This window comes from Hypanus sabinus, chromosome 9 (genome assembly GCF_030144855.1).
Source record: "Hypanus sabinus isolate sHypSab1 chromosome 9, sHypSab1.hap1, whole genome shotgun sequence".
In the NCBI taxonomy this organism is placed as follows: domain Eukaryota; kingdom Metazoa; phylum Chordata; class Chondrichthyes; order Myliobatiformes; family Dasyatidae; genus Hypanus; species Hypanus sabinus.
The window spans coordinates 145,606,070-145,622,961 of NC_082714.1; the positions used below are offsets into that span (position 1 = coordinate 145,606,070).

Here is a 16,892-nt window from a genome sequence, read left to right on the forward strand (position 1 = left end):
CGCAGTGGATGTAATGTATATGGATTTCAGTAAGGCATTTGATAAGGTCCCCATGCACGGCTCATTCAGAAAGTAAGCAGGCATGGGAACCAAGGAGACCTTGCTTTGTGGATTCAGAATTGGCTTGCCCACTGAAGGCAAAGGGTGGTTTTAGATAGTTCATGTTCTGCGTGGAGGTCGGTTACCAGTGGTGTTCTGCAGGGACTTGTTCTGGAACTCCTCCTCTTTGTGATTTTTATAAATGACCTGGATTAAAGAAGTAGAAGGGTGGGTTAGTAAGTTTGCTGATGACACAAAAGTTGGGGGTGTTATGGATTGTGTGGAGGGTTGTCAGAGGTTACAGTGGGACACCGCAGATGGAGCTCAACACAGATAAGTATAAAGTGGCTCATTTTGAAAGGTCAGATTTGAAGGCAGAATATAATATTAATGGTAAGACTCTTGGCAGTGTGGAGGATCAGCAAGGTCTTGGGGTCTGAGTCCATAGGACACTCAAAGCTGCTGTGCAGGTTGACAGTGCTGTTAAGAGGGCATATGGTGCGTTGGCCTTCATCAACCGTGGGATAGAGTTCAAGAGCTGTGAGGTAATGTTATAGTTATATAGGACCTTGGTTAGACCCCATTTGGAGTACTGAGTTAATTTTTGGTCACCTCCCTACAGGAAGGATGTGGATACTTACTATAGTGCAGAGGAGATCTACAAGGATGTTGCCTGGATTGGAGAGTGTGACTTCTGAGAATAGATTGAGTGAACTTGGGCTTTTCTCCTTGGAGTGGCAGAGGATGAGAGGTGACTTGATAGAGGTGTATAAGTTGAGGGGCATTGGTCGTGTGGATAGCTAGAGTCTTTTTCCCAGGGCTAAAATGGCTAACGTGAGGGGGTATCTTTTTAAGTTGCTTGTAGGTAGGTACAGAGGGGATGTGAGGGTAAGTTTTTCACACAGAGAGTAGTGGTGCACGGAATGCACTGCTGGCAATGGTGGAGGCAGATACCTAGGGTCTTTTAAGAGACTCTTAGACAGGTACATGGAGCTTAGAAAAATAGAGGGCTATGCAGTAGTGAAATTCTAGGCAGTTTCTAGAGTAGGTTACATGGTCAGCACAACATTGTGGGCTGAAGAGCCTGTAATGTGCAGTCGTGTTCTATGTTTTATATTCTATCTAGGGATTCCTGCAGCTGGCAAAGGCATTTAATATGCAAAGGGTGAAAACTGAGAAAGAAGGAATGTAATGGTATTCGGAGTTCAGAGTTTATTTCTGGTGCCATCCATTGTATATTCTCCACCTGACTGCACGTGTTTCTGCAGGTGTGTTAGTTTCCTCCCACAGTGCAAAGATGTATGTACTAGTTAGTAGGTTAATTGGTCAGTGTAAATTCTCTAGTGATTAGGGTAGTGCCGAGTAGGTGGGTTCTGGGATGGGCCTTGGGCCAGGAGGGCCTGTTCCACACTGTATCTCTAAATAAATAAATAGTATGTTTTATTTTATCATATCCACAAAATACTGCAAAGTGCATTACAGTTTGGCTTCCAAGCTGTAATTGTTACACTGGTAAATATGGTGGTCGCTTTGTTAATAGCAGAATTCCAGTAAACAACACAGTTACATCCGTTTTGTTGCACTGACTTGAAGAAAGGACAGTGATCAGGGCATCTCTTGGTTTGGTCTGTGTGATTTTCCGTGCATTTTGAGACTGAGTTTCATTTCTGTTTCAGCTCAACAAAATGCTACTTCAGTACTATGCTGTCGGCTGTGCTTATGTAAAATAGAAAAAGTCCAAGGAATGTGCTTAAGCAGATGGCTTTTCTCACTTAGCACAAGTGCAAGGAACGAATGGCCTGGTTCTGTATTGATTATGTGCTGGAGGAACGGATCTTGCATCTGCAGTGATCTGGCTGAATCCAAATGGTTTTGCCTGTCCAAGTGAAGTGTTTCCCCAGGAAAAAGTGCTGAAATTTGACATCATTGCAAAGCAACAAGTAACTAAACTGTCTTGCAGACCCAACACAATAACAAAAATAATGTGAAAATAGTTACTCATTTTCAAGGAATTACATCTGGCACAAATGGAAAAATATAGCAGCTGAGCTTTACTTTGGGTTTACAGAGACTGCAGTTGAGACTGACATTGACTGCAAGAGGCCTACTCTATTTTGTCCAGAATGCATCACCTCATACTTATCCAAGTTGAAATCCGTTCACCATTCCTCAGCCCATCTTCTTCACTGAGTAAGATCTCTTTGCAATACCTTCAGACCTGCTTCTCTATCACCAAGAACCCCTAATTTCATCATCAGACTCGCTGATCATGCATGTCCATTCATATCCAAGGTATTTACATAAATAATGAATGAAAGAAATCCCAACACTGACTCTTGAGGCTCCCCACTGCCACAGGCCTCCGGTCAGAGAATCGATCTTTATTCATCACCCTCTACTTCCTATCATTGAGCCGATAAGTTACAGGGAAAGGCTGACCAAATTAGGTCTTTATTCTTTGGAGCGTAGAAGGTTGAGGGGGGACTTGATAGAGGTACTTAAAATTATGAGGGGGATAGACAGAGTTGACATGGGTAGGTTTTTTCCATTGAGAGTAGGGAGATTCAAACAAGAGGTCATGAGTTGAGAGTTAGGGGGCAAAAGTTTAAGGGTTAACACGAGGGGGAATTTCTTTACTCAGAGAGTGGTAGCTGTGTGGAATGAGCTTCCAGTAGAAGTGGTAGAGGCAGGTTCGGTATTGTCATTTAAAGTAAAATTGGATAGGTATACGGACAGGAAGGAATGGAGGGTTATGGGCTGAGTGTGGGTCAGTGGGACTAGGTGAGAGTAAGCATTCGGCACGGACTAGAAGGGCTGAGATGGCCTGTTTCCGTGCTGTAATGGTTATATGGTTATATATGGTTATATAATTCTGAATCTACCTCACTAACTTCACTGAATCCAATAGGATCTAACCTTCCAGACCAGCCTGCTATGCAGGAGCTTGTCAAAGGCATTACTAAAGTCCACGTAGGCAACATCCACTGCCTTACCTTTATACATCCTCTGGGTTAACTCTTTCGAAAAGCTCAAAGGTTTGTTGAACGTGACTTCCCATGCATAATACCATACTGACTATTCCTGATCAGGCCTCGCCTTCATGTGATGATAGATCTTGTTCCTCACCTTAACCAAGGAGCTATGTGCAATAATCTCAAGCTTTAAAATAAATTGATTCAAGTGCATATGGAGCAGAGGGGGAAAAGATTAAAATGTTTGAAGTAGCAGAGATATAGCAATTACAACATCTTTTAATTTTGGTTCTTGCAAAACAGTAAATAGACTGTTGTGTCTCAGCAGTAAATCTTTCAACCACTGGCCGTGTTGCCTGATGAAGAGAGTCCCTTTGTCCCATTTGTCCACAGCTTCTATCTCTCTCCCTATTTCTTCTGGTTATTAACCATACATTTAAAAAATAACAATAGTTACAAACTCTACTTCTGGTAAGATTTTATTTTCAAATATATATAAAAAAATGCTCAGTATTTTGATAATGTTTCATATCTTTTAGGGGAAAATGGTATGTTAACTAGCAACATATCTAAAGGTTATATTTGATGATATAAGTAAAATAACAGTTTAAAAGTAAAGTTTGTGGTTTTATTTCTGGTTCACCAGTGATTCTTCTGGTGAAGGCAGTGATCAGCAGAGCTTTACAGGGAAGTATATGCTAGACTCCTAACTTAAACGGAGTTAGATAACCTAAGTTAAGATCATGCTTGGCCAATGACACCAAAGACTTGCACTTAAATTAGGCATCCAACATAATGAAATATTCTGAGGCATTTAACACAAGTACTTCCAAATAGTTGTTTTACAAAAAAAAAACACTCTTGATGCTGCAAAGTATTTCAGTAGATATAAGTTGGTTTGCCAGAGTTGGAAATTGAAAGAAGGCAAAAAATACTGCAGATGCTGAAATCTGGAATTAAAAAAAAAACAAACATTGGGGAAAAACTCAGCAGGTCAAGCAGCGTCTGTGGAGGCATAAGATGTTTCAGGGTCATGCATCAAGGATCAACTTTATTCAGTGTATTAGGAACTTGCTGTGGTATGTTGGCACAACAGGCACCAAAATACAGCAACATTCAACAATTATAGAGAATAAAGAATTGTATAAAGTTCGAAGTAATGAAAATGAAAAATATGTGTGAAATACATAAATACCAGCTGGTATTTACAATGTAAGCAGAATGATAACAAGTGGTTTAAAGTGTTTACAGTGCAGTGACTGAGGCAATAGAGGTGGTGGGGTGGCTGATTTGAATGGTTGATCAGATAAACTTCACACCTTCTTAAAAGTTTTGGCAGTTAAGCAGTCCTATAGTGCTTTCCAGAAGGATTCATTGACTTTTGCCTTCACAATTGCTGGTTAAACCACTGAGTTCTTCCAGGATTTTGTTTATTTTTGTTGGAGGTTGTTTGGGGTGAAGAGAGAGCTCAAGAGATAGTGAGTTAGAGGAAGGAATTCTGGAATGAAGAGAAAACACAGCCACAAGAGTTATGAGAGCTTAAATTGCCAGAATTGGAGGTGTGAAAGTATTAGTCTTGTCAGCAGAGAGGTTGCAGAGATGTACTGGGGAAGCCGTGTCTCTGAAAGCAATGTTGAACACTCAGCATTTGTCAAATTGTTGGATAGAGGCCAAAGTACATCAGAAGGTCAGGAAGATTTTGCGAGTTAAATTATGGGCAGAATTGAAAGAACTCAAGTCTTTATGGCGTAGGCGATCGGAGGATAGTCTGCACATTACATTAACTAGCCTGGAAACGACAAAGGTGTGGATCACAGTTTCAACAGTGGATGAGCTGGGGGAGGACAGGTTTATTGACAGAGCTTGATTTAACTTCGTCGGCCATAACATCAAGGATCAGAACTGTCCAGATGATGGCGTGCACAGTCCAAATTACTCCAGGCGGAGTAAGCAATGCTCGGCTCCGTTACTCTGTACTGATTAAAATCATGGAGGCTGGGAGCAGAAAACAAACAGGCGTTTAGCGCTATTTGCCTGTGTTTGACCGGCCTCTCTTTCTCTTCTCGCTCTATCGTCGACCAGGAGGTGCTGGAGTCTTGGCTCCCATACTGAGTGGTGGTTGCCCTGCGGCCATCGGGCTCTTGGATGGTGTTCACTTGCCTCAGCCCTGAACTGGCTCCGCAGCTGCTGACCAACTTTTGGGGACTCTGCTGCTCATGTTCCATGTGCTATTTTTTTACTTTTTAAAAACTATTTTAGTGATTGGTTCCCTTTTGCACATTGTTGGTGGTCTTGTGTGTGTTTTGGGAATTCTGTTGTGTTTCTTTGTTCTGTGAGTGCCTGCAGGAAGATGAATCTCAAGGTTGTATATGATATACATATTTAATATTAAATTCAAACTTAATCCCGTTTTCTGCCAAATATTTTCCAATCAATATCCCTTTGTATAAAGTGCGTAAACATAGAGCAATACAACAGAGTATCGATCCTTGTGCCGACCTTTTAGCTTTCTCCATGGTCAATCAAATCCTTCCCTCCTGTGTAGCCTATAGCTATCAACTTCTCTTTCATATATGTGTCCATCGAATAGTCTCTAAAATGTCCCTAATTTATCAACCTGTATGACCACCCCCAGCAGTCTGTTCCAGACACTTAACACTGTCTGTGCAAGCAAAAACCTACCTCTGACGTCTTCCCTAAACATTCCTCCAATCACCTTTAAAAGGATGTCCTGTGGTATTGGCCATTGCTGCCCTGGGGAGAAAGGCACTGGCTGTCCACTCTGTCTGTGCTGCTTATAATCTTGTACACCTCTATCAAGTAGCCTGTCACCCACTTTCACGTCAAAAAGAAAAGCTCTAGCTTGCTCATATTTTTCTCTTAGATGTATTCTTAATTTGGCAGCATCCTGGTTAACCTCCTCTGCATACTCTCTCAAACTTCCATGTCCTTTCTATAATAAAGTGACCAGAACTGACAATAATACTCCAAGAGAGGGCATATACTAAGATAGTGAATATAAATAGTGATGGTGAGTATTCTAAGGTTCTACTTCAGTGTACAATTCATGGTCTGGCCACAGCTAACCTGTGCCAAACCTCTCCGTTAGCATTCTGTTTTCTTAGTGTGACCTAGTTATTGCCATGAATAGCACAGCTTTGTACAATACATACTATTTCAATGCTTGGTATTCCCTTACAACATAGAAAACAAACATTTTCTCTCAACTATTCTATGCCAGCTCAAAAGATAATCTTATGTCCCTGTCAATTTCAAAGGTTCATTTTAATATCAGAGAACATGTACAGTATACATCCTGAGATTCTTACTCTTCAGAGACACCCACGAAACCAGACACCCGTAGAATGAATGATAGGAACATTAAAGCCCCGAACCTCCCTCCCCCTCCTCGCACAAGCAGCATCAAACCCTTCTCCTCCCTCTTACTTGTGCCAGCAGGAGCACCGACCCACTCCCTGCCCAACCTCCCACCCTGCAAGCAACATCAAAAGCCGCCGCTGCCCCCCCCCCCCACAGAGTCCAAAAAAAGAACAGTCCATAACCCAGGACTTTGGTATCTCAGATAGGCTGCTCTTCGCATTGAAGGAGAGGTTGTTCCCGCAACAATGAGAGCAGAGACCTGCAGTCCGCTGCTCCGAAGTAACCCACTTTCCACGCATTCCCATCATCTCCTCCAAGATTCCTCCACTGCCCTACATACTCGGAGCAACTTGCCGTGGCCAATTAACCTATTCACCCACTTGTTTTTGCAAGGTGGGAGGAAATCAGAGTACCCAGAGGAGTACTAGAGGAAACTATGCAGGCAGGGGAGAACGTGACAACTCTACACAGAGACCACCACCGTGGGTGGTCAGGATTGAACTCAAAGTGGGAGCGGTGAGGCAGTAGCTCTAACTGTGCACTGAAATGACACGCGGAATGGTAATGAGGGATGGTGATCACACTCCACCATGAAGCCAGTGGTTTTCTTGGAATATAGACTAGCCTCGACCAAGCCCAATGTGTAGCTAGGGGTTACTGGGTTTGGGTCAGGTGAAGCAAATTGGATAAGGAAGTAGAATTAAAGAAACTGGGGTGGCACGGAAGCATAGTAGTTGGCACAACACGTTACAGTACAGGTGACCTTGGTTCAGTTCCCAACGCTGCCTGTATGTTCTCTCCATTTCCTCTGGAAACTCTTGCTTCCACGCACAGTCCACAGATGCACTGGTGGCGAGGTTGATTGTTTATGATAAACTGCCTCGTGATTGGGCTAGCATTCGATTGGTGGCTTGCTCTGTGGCGTGGCTGGAAGGGCCTACTCCACACTGTAACTCAATAAATAAATAAATATTGGACAATACGTGATTTAGAAGATCAGTATACGCAGAGACTGTCACCATGATAGAGGAGTGATTGTAGTCCCGAGGCTAGAAAGTTCGAAGTAAACTTATTATTAAAGTACGTTTATGTCACCGTATACTACCTTGCGATTCATTTTTTTGCAGGCCTTCAGAGTAGAGCAGAGATGTACAGTAGAATCAATAAAAAACAAAAGGAAGCCTGACAAACAACTAATGTGCAGAAAGAAGATGAGCTGTGCAATTTTTTAAAAATCATAAGTAAAGAAATAAGACAGAGATGTGAATTGTAGAGTCCTTGCAAGGGAGTCCATAGGTTGTGGAATCAGTTCAGAGTTGAGGTGAGTAAAGTTATCAGTGGTGGTTCAGGAGCCTGATGGCGGAAGGAGAGTTTGTATGAAGGAAGAAAATATCTGTTAATGCTCCCCTCTCCTAATGGCTCTCTGCTGACTGTTAGTCCATCAAAAGACATAATCTGTGTTAATACTTTCATGTCCTTAGGGTGTCTTATCGAAGCCACTGAGCCAAGGAACTGAATGGTTTTTTAAAAATATAACTGGACAAACCTGCGTAGGTAATGTTGGCAAGAACATAAGGTCTTTAAGAGGTCACTAATCTATTTCTGTGTGACGTCAAACAAGTGTCTAGATGCTACACTTGTTCCGGTGAAATGTCGTTTTTCTACAATAAACATTTGTCTCTTTTATAATCCCCTTGGGTTCTTACTTAAATGTTTTTATTAAGTGTACAGAGTGGTCCATAAAGGAATGCTAAATGAATTGGTTGCTCACCTCAGGCTACAGAAGGACAAAGGACAATACTACAATTTCCAAGTGATCAAATGGGCAGTGGTGTTTTCATTTCTATCATTTGTTTTTTGTGCATGATTTTAAATGGGGGAGGATGGAGAGGATCACGGACAGAAGCTTCAAGAAGAGAATGGGTAATAATTAAAGCAAGTAAACATTGAAATAGCTGAAGTACCCAAATTCAGATTCATCTATTTATCACATGTGCATCAAAATATAGAGTATAATTCATTGTTTGTGTTAACAACCAACACAACCTGAGGATGTTGCCAGGGGCAGCCCACAAGCGTTGCCACACCTTCCGTCACCAGGGCAACACATGCAACAACCACCACCACAGGAAAGCAAGCCCCTTGTGCTCCCTCCCTCCTGCCCACCCACTTGTACACACCATCAGTCTCCAAACCCCAGAACAGGCTGTCTGCAGGCCGCCAGCCTCTAGCGGCCTTGTAGACATTGGGCCTCTGACTTTCCCAGGGGGTTCACAGACTGGTCAGCTGAAATAAGAAAGCCTTCACAACTCTTTTTCACCCAGTACCATAACACCATATCTTTTGCTTGTTATAACCACGAACACTCCTTTGTTATCTGTACCTTTTCCTTTCTCTGAAACTTAATATGTCTGTTTTTTAATTAATTAATTTTATCTTTATTGCTTTTTATTTAGCAATACAGCAGAGTAACAGGCCCTTCCATCACAATGAACCTGTGCCGTTTAATTAACACCCATGTGTTAAATTATCCTACTAACCTCAAAAGTCTTTGGACAGTGGGAGGAAACTGGAGCACCCAGAGGAAACCCACATGGTCACGAGGAGAACGTACAAACTCGTTATAGACAGCAGCGGGAATCGAACCCGGTTCACTTGTGCTGTAATAGCATTACTCTACCATGTGGACTCCAGACTTGGTTAAAGGTCATCAACCTAAAGCATGAACTTTGTTCCTCTTTTCCCTGATCTGCATATTTGCAGCATTTTTCTTCTTTTAGATTTAGGTTTGTTCCAGCGCCATCAGGCTTTTTTTCTTCAATTAATTGAAGGGGTATCCTTTTCTAAAGGAAGTATCTGACATTGCTGTCCCTGTCAGATGTCCAGGAGCCAGTACTGGGAAACTCACAAGTCTAAGCTCGCACCCAGTTCTCCTTTTAAGAGACTTGGGCGGTGAAAATGGAGTCCCCAAAACAATCAGCAACACTTCCATTGGTATCACGTGTGTATTTTGCCATCCAACATTTTCATTGCAGTTCACACCCTTTCTGGCTTGGAAATGTATTACTCCTTCACCGATGCTGGGTCTGAATTCTGGTTCTCCCTACCCAATAGCAGCCGAGTACCCTACCCAAAGTGGCCTTCGGCAGAAAGACTGGAATGGTTTAGGGGCAGAAAGAAATGGGCAATAAATGCCCGCTTTGCTGCTTCAATGTTCAAAATAAGTTTATTCAAAGTACATAAATGTCACCACATGCTTCCCTGAGATTCATTTTCTTGTGGGAGTCACAGTCGAACAAGGAAAGATGACAGAATCAAAGAAAAGCTATGCACAACGAAAGACTGACAAACGACCAATGCGCAAAAGAAGCCAAACTGTGCAAACTGCAAAATAAATAAGTAATAAACAAATAACACTTAGACCATGTGTTATAGAGTCCTTGAACGTGAGACCATAGGCTGTGCATTCCAATCAGTGCTGTGTTCAGAGACGATAGGTTGTGGAATAATTTCAGTGTTGAGGCCAGTGAAGATGTCTATGCTGGTTCAAAACTTTGATGGTTGAAGGGTAATGACGGTTCCTGAACTTGATAATGTGCAGCCTAAGGCTCCTGTACCTTCTTTCTGATGACAGCATGGAGATGAAAGCATGGCAGGGACTGTGGGGCTCCTTGGTGCTGCATCGCTCCTTGTAGATGTGCTCAGTGATGGAGAGGGCTTTTTCCTCTGATGGACTGAGCAGTATCCACTACCTTTTATAGACTTTTCCATTCTCGTGCATTGGTATTTCCATACCAGGCCATGATACTCGACACCCATATTCTAAAGACTGAATAGAGCTGGGGTTCCCAACCAGGGGTTATGCCTCCCATGGTTAATGGTAAGGCTGCACAGCATAATGGTTGGGAGCCACTGGAATAGAGAGAGGTCTATGATGTCATAAAATCACAATGCATCTAGGTAATGGATTTTAAATTTGAGAACAGTAGCTGTAGGGTAGAGGTAGTCATCTACCATTGGGAGGGGGAGGGGTTAAATTTGAACTTTCGACAATATTTGGATGTAATTGTTAATTAATTTTGAGTAGAAATGCTGGAGGAAAACCACTGCTTTCCTACAAAGCAAATTAAATTACAATAGGTTTGAATTTTTTTTTGTTCTCATTTTCCATAATTATGATATTTGGCCTCTATTCCACAATTCTCAGCATTTCATATTGTACACATTTGGTGGCTAAGTTAATTTACTGTTTTATTTTGTGATGCTCTGAGGAATTTTACTGGTGTGTTCATAGTTCAAGGTACATCATCAAAGTATGTGCATGTCACCGTACAAACCTGAGATTTGTTTTCTTGCGGGCATACTCAATAAATCCATGAAACACAATAGAATCAATGGAAGACCGCACCCAACAGGACAGACAAACAACCAGTATGCAAAGGACAGCAAACTTTGCAAATACAAATAGGAAATAAAGCAATAAATATCGAGAACATGAAATGAGGAGATCTTGAAAGTGAGTCCGCGGGTTGTGGGAACAGTACAGTAACGGGTGAGTGAAGTTATCGCCACCTAATTCAAGTGGTGGGCTAATAACTGTTCCTGAATCTGGTGGTGTGGGTCCCGTACCACCTTCCTGCTGGCGTCAAATGAGAAGAGAACATGGCTTTGGTGGTGGTGGTTCTTGACAATGCAACAGTGCTCTATGTAGTTGTGCTCCGTGGTGGAGAGGGAATTACTCGTAGGTTATATCCACTACTTTTTGTGGGATTTGCCGTACCAGGACATGATGTAACCAATTACTATACTCTCCACACACATCGATAGAAGTTTATCAAAGTTTTAGCTGTCATGCTGAATCTTTGCAAGCTTCTAAGGAAGAAGAGATGAAATGATAACCCCAAGGAAAGTAAAGTTGCTGATTCTCTCCACCTCTGACCCTCCAATGATGTCTGGCTCGTGGCCCTCTGGTTTCCTGTTCCTGAGATCAATAATCAGCTCCTTGGTCTTGCTCCCTCCAAAATGTTGATCTGTCCATCACCTTTGATTCAGCCAACAACAGTGGGGTTGTCAGCAAGCTTAAATATGGGATTGGACCAGTGCTTAGCCTCATATAAAGTGAGTAGAGCAAGGGGCTAAGCACACAGCCTTGTGCTGATGGAGATTGTGGAGGAGTTGTTGCTGCCAGTCCAAACTGACTGGGGGTCTGCAAGTGAGAAATAGAGGATCCAATTGTGCCTGGAGATATTGAGGCCAAGGTCTTGGAGCTTGTTGATAAATTTTGAGGGAAAGGTAACATTGAATGCCAAGTTGTAGTCGATAAAGAGCATCCTGATGTATGCATCTTTGCTGGCCAGATGTTCTGGGGTTGAGTGAAGAGCCAATGAAATGGCATCTGCTGTGAACCAGTTGGGCTGGTAGACAAATTGGAATGAATCCAAGTCACACCTCAGGCAAGAGTTTGATATGTCTCATCATCAACCTCACAAAGCACTTTATCACAGTGGATGTAAGTGCTACTGGACGATAATCATTGAGGCAGGTTACCATGTTCTTGGGCTCCGATGCAATTGAAACATGTTTGAAGCAGGTAGGTACCTCAGACTGTTGAAGCAAAAGGTTAAAGATATCGGTGAACATACCAGCCAGTTGATCAGCACAGGTCATTGGTACTCAGCCATCTACCACATCTGGGCCAGATGCTTTCTGTCGAAGGTTGCATTCCACAGTATGAACCTTTTATGAAGCTAAAGGTCACTGGGCTTATCGACGAAGAACATCGTGATGTAAACGAAGGACGCAGTAATCTGACATATTACAAGGGAATTTCAGCTTTCCCTGCCTCAAGAATTTACTTCCAGTAGTCGCTTATGTTCAAACTTATAAATCTAGCACTTCGACCAAACTTTAGTTGATTAGCCTTAATGTGGCCTGATCTGAAATACTGTTAAATTTGTGTTTACAAGTGCACAGATATGGATATCACTAGCAACACCAACAATTGTAGCCTATGTCTCATGCCTCTTGAATTGAGGTTGAAATTACGATTTAGCTGTATCGGTAGGTCTGTAGTCAAATGTAGTCCGAATCAGGTGAGAATGATCCCTAATAAGTAACAGTGAACTATATAGATACTAATGACAATTTGATTGCTTAATGGTAGCCATTACTGAGACCAAAGTTTTGTTTTACTATTAGAGTATATTTCAAGTCAAGTCAAATCAACTTTGTTTAATCCGCACAGGTACAATGACATAAAGGTAGAATGAAAAACTTGTCACAGGCACACAGAACATAAATTAAATATAAATTACTCAAAATAGTGAAGAAAATGTATATAAATAAGGCATTAGTGCAAAGGAGCACAATCAGAGACAAGTTTATGTCTGTTTCTACCTGAGCTTGGATTGAGTTGTGCAAACATGAGAAAGTCAGCAGATGCTGGAAACCCAAAACAGCACGCCCAAAATGTTGGAAGAACTCGGCCCCAGGTGGCATCTGTGAAAAAACGGTAAACAGTTGATGTTTCAGGCCGAGATCCATGTTCAGGATTGGAAAAGGAGGGGAGAAGTCAGAGTAGGAAGGTGGGAGCAGGAGAGGAAGAAGTACATGGTGAGAGGTGAAGCCGGAAGAAGGGGAGGAGGTGTAGTAAAGGGCTGTGAAGTTGATTTGTGAATGAGATAAAGGGCTGGAGAAGGGGGAATCTGACAGGAGAGGACAGAATACCATGAACTGAGCACATCAGTTCAAGAACTTGATCATTGTAGGAAAATTGGTTTTCTTCAACCTGGCTGTGATTCCTCGAATTGAAACTCCCAGAGCCATGGAGGGTTTTAAATTTGTGTCTCTGGATCAATGTCCGTGACTACCATAACGAGACTACCATGCCATTAAACTTCTCAATCCATTTTCCAAGTGGCTTTTTGGATTGTTTTACTATGTTAACTGCATTATCAGCATGAACTACTGTTACTTTATAACAATTGACTAAAAAAAATTGCTGAGTCATTCCATTTACTGGTGCAGCTAGCATGTGAAACTGCAGAGTTATCATTACTGTGGAAGATTTTACAACGTTACATCTATTATAACATTCTTATTGTTTTAATAAAAGTTGATGTTAAAACTGGCAGTTGTCCATTCAAGCAGAGGAAATGCAATTTACCTGTGAACTATAACTCTAAGAGAACTGTTACCACTGTTAGTAATTACAGTTTTCATTCTTTAGGTTTAACAATGGGGAGTAGTAAGAGCAAGCTGAAAGACCCATCTCAGAAACCAAAGGCTGGAGACAACAGCATTTCTTCCAGTACACAGAATCTACGTTATGGTCTTGAGCCATCACAAGAGTCCCACACAACCCCCGCTAAAACGTCGGGTGTGGATGAAAACAGCTCCACTATCACACCATTTGGAGGGACCACGGAATTAACACTATTTGGAGGAGTTATTTCATCTAATGCATCTTCACCGTCGCAACGAACGGGCCAATTGGCAGGTTAGTCTGGGAATGGGAATTTTGCCAGAGGTCACAGAGAGGGAGTACTTTTGAACAATTAATCATAAATTAATTTTAAAATGTTACGTAGAATGGCCTTTCTAAAATTGAAGAGCTTACCTAGTTATGGTGCTAATTCTTTAATAACCTAAGTTAACCATGATTCCCAGTATATGATTTTGACTGATTGTAGCAGATGCAAGAAAAGAAAATTAATTTCAGGCTTGTATATGGTGATATATCCCCATTTGAGAATTTCAAAATGAATTTACTTTGAATTTAGAGGCACATTATAATCCTTGGCAAGGGGTTTTGTGCTGATACACCAGCAGGGTACCAGGGCCAAACGTTTTAAATTCTGAGGAAAAATTACATTCACCAGGCTTGTATGTCCTTGAATGAAGAAGAGGGAGATGTGTTCGTATTTTAGTTTTAAAATGCTGAAAGGTTTTGATAAGCCAGATTGAGTGAAGCTGTTCACTCTACTGGTATAATCTTTAAATTGGATCTGGGTTTTTGGAGTGTTATTAGAATTTCTTCAAAAATGTAGTCAAAATATAGAACTCTTTAAATAACAGTTGAGACTCAATTAATTGGAAAATATTCTGAATCTGAGATTGATGTATTTTTGTCAGGAAGGTTCTTTAAGTTCAGGGACAAATGTTAAGTGATACCATTGAGGTACTCAGGAGCTGGAAAATGACAGAATAGTGAAGCAGGCTGAAGTCAATTGTTAATCTATTTTTTGACCTTCAGACAAAACACTATAATGAGTCTAAATTTCCTTATTTTTTTTGATACATGTGCATGTTTGCTAGTTCTTTAGCACCAATGGAAGTCCACTTCATTCTTGGCCAATACTAAACATATAAGCAGACTTGCTTAACATTTGGCCACGTCTTGCTTTCTTCACAACAGTTGTTGGATTTGCTTACGTGACAAAAGCAAATGTGCAATGTAGTAAATTCATCAACTGGAAGATTTGTTGTTTCTTAGGCAAGTAACCATGGAACCCCAAATTTCATTTCTGGGCTGATCTGACCTAGCCGATCCCAGCAACACTTGTATCTTAATTAGCTTCAGCTTCATTAGCCCCGTGCCTGATTTTCCACTTTGTTGTTGAAAGTGGAAAACCCATTTGAATTATGGTGGAACCTTTCAAAGTCCAGCAAGCAATTTTGGAAGTAATTGATAACAGACAGCAATTTGCTGAAGCTCAGCCTTCTGCATCCTACCCTTGCTGAATAATCTTGAGTCAGAGCTTTTAAACAAAATATTAATCAGCTTTCAGTCAGCAGTTGAAACCAGCAGCATTTGCACCACATAGGTCATTAATTAGTACTCAGGATCACAACTCTAATACAAACCAGCTGATTTTATCATGTGATGATTAATTCTGGAAAACACCCATATGATGTCAAATCATGTAACACTGGGTTATGTAACACTTTACAGTATTAAAAGTTACTAGATTTGCTTAGTTGAGTAGCTCAATGTCATTAGGCTCCAAGGAAAATATTTACTTTTACTTTGTGTTGAACTAATATTATTTCTAAATTAAGCAAAAAAGACTTCAAACAACGAGGAATGTTTGAACAAAAAGACTTCCGCAATGAAATAACCACAATGAGAAATGCCACGTGTGTGCCACCATTACAACGAAGATGTAATTGAGGAAAGAATTCCAGTTCCAGTGGAGGCAAATTTTTCAGCAAGAAGCACCAATCTACTTAGCTTCCAGACCAAAACATATTACACAATATCAGTCCATAAGATAGAGGAGCAGAATTAGGCCATTTGGCCCATCGAGTCTGCTCTGCCATTTCATCATGTTTGATCCAATTTTTCTCTCAGCCCCAATTTCCTGCCTTCCCACCATATCTCTTCCTGCCTTGACCAATCAATAATCTGTCGTCCTGCTCCTTAAATATATATAAAATATCTGTGGCAAAGAATTCCACAGATTCACCACTCTCTGGCTAAAGAAATTCCTCCTCATCTCAGTTCTAAAAGGACGCCCCTCTATTCTGAGGCTGCGTATTCTGGTCTTAGACTCTCCCACCATAGGAAGCACCCTCCCTGCATCCACGGTATCAGTCTTTCACCACTCGAAAGGTTTCAATGAGTTCACCCTTCATTCTTCTGAATTCCAGTGAATACAGGCCCAGAGCCATCGAACACTCTTCCTATGGCAAGCCATTCAATCCTGGGATCATTTTCATGAACCTCCTTTGAGCCCTCTCTAGTTTCAGCACATCCTTTCTAAGATAAGGGGCCCAAAACTGCTCTCAGTGCTCCAAGTAAGCCCTCGCCAATGCCTTATAAAGTCTTAATATTACATTCTTGCTTTTATAGTCTATTTTTCTTAAAATGAATGCTAACATTGCATTTTCTTTCCTCACCACAGACCCAACCTTCAAATTAACCTTCAGGGCCATTAAGTCAACCCTTCGATTTCTTCTGTCAAAGTGCATGACCATACAATTCCTGACAGTATATTCTAGTGGTCACTAACCTTTCTAAGACCAAGATCCCCTACCTCAACCTTAGTGAAAGGCAAGATCGACCGCAAATCGATTAGTTACACGCATGCGCACCGGGGCAGAAAAGACCAGAAGTAAAACCTTGCAACCTGGAAGTAAAAATAATGTATGAACACCAGGGGTCACCACCCTTTTTTTGCACTGGGGACTGATTTAATATTGACAATATGCTTGCGGACCGGCCGACGGGGTGGGGGGGGGGGGGGGGTGTTGTTAAACGCGACCGGAATACAGCGGTACTTGAAGCAGGTTAATTATGTCCAGTCTATTCCGCAATTTAGTTCACGTGGCTCTCAGCTGCTGTCCCGCTTGCTTACGTTTTTTCGCTGGGAAAAAAAAACTCAGCGGGTTTGTCTTTCAGAGCGGGGTGCTTGGACTCAGGGTACCAAAGCAGTTCTGAGGGTTTCATTGCCTCATTTAGACAGCCTCTGGGCCCGAGCTCCAGACTCCCGCCCGCCC

General features: G+C 41.7%; 1 protein-coding gene across 3 annotated transcripts in view; it reads left to right on the top strand.

Annotated features, from left to right (window-relative positions):
- The window catches only part of LOC132399879 (proto-oncogene tyrosine-protein kinase Src-like), a 217,714-nt gene that overhangs the window by 79,339 nt on the left and 121,483 nt on the right, over nucleotides 1-16,892 (top strand). For all 3 annotated transcript variants that reach the window (XM_059980747.1, XM_059980746.1, XM_059980748.1), the window contains one exon: nucleotides 13,621-13,890. In XM_059980747.1, the coding sequence (XP_059836730.1) occupies nucleotides 13,629-13,890 (262 nt within the window). In that variant the 5' untranslated portion in view covers nucleotides 13,621-13,628. The remainder of the gene's footprint in view (nucleotides 1-13,620; nucleotides 13,891-16,892) is intronic.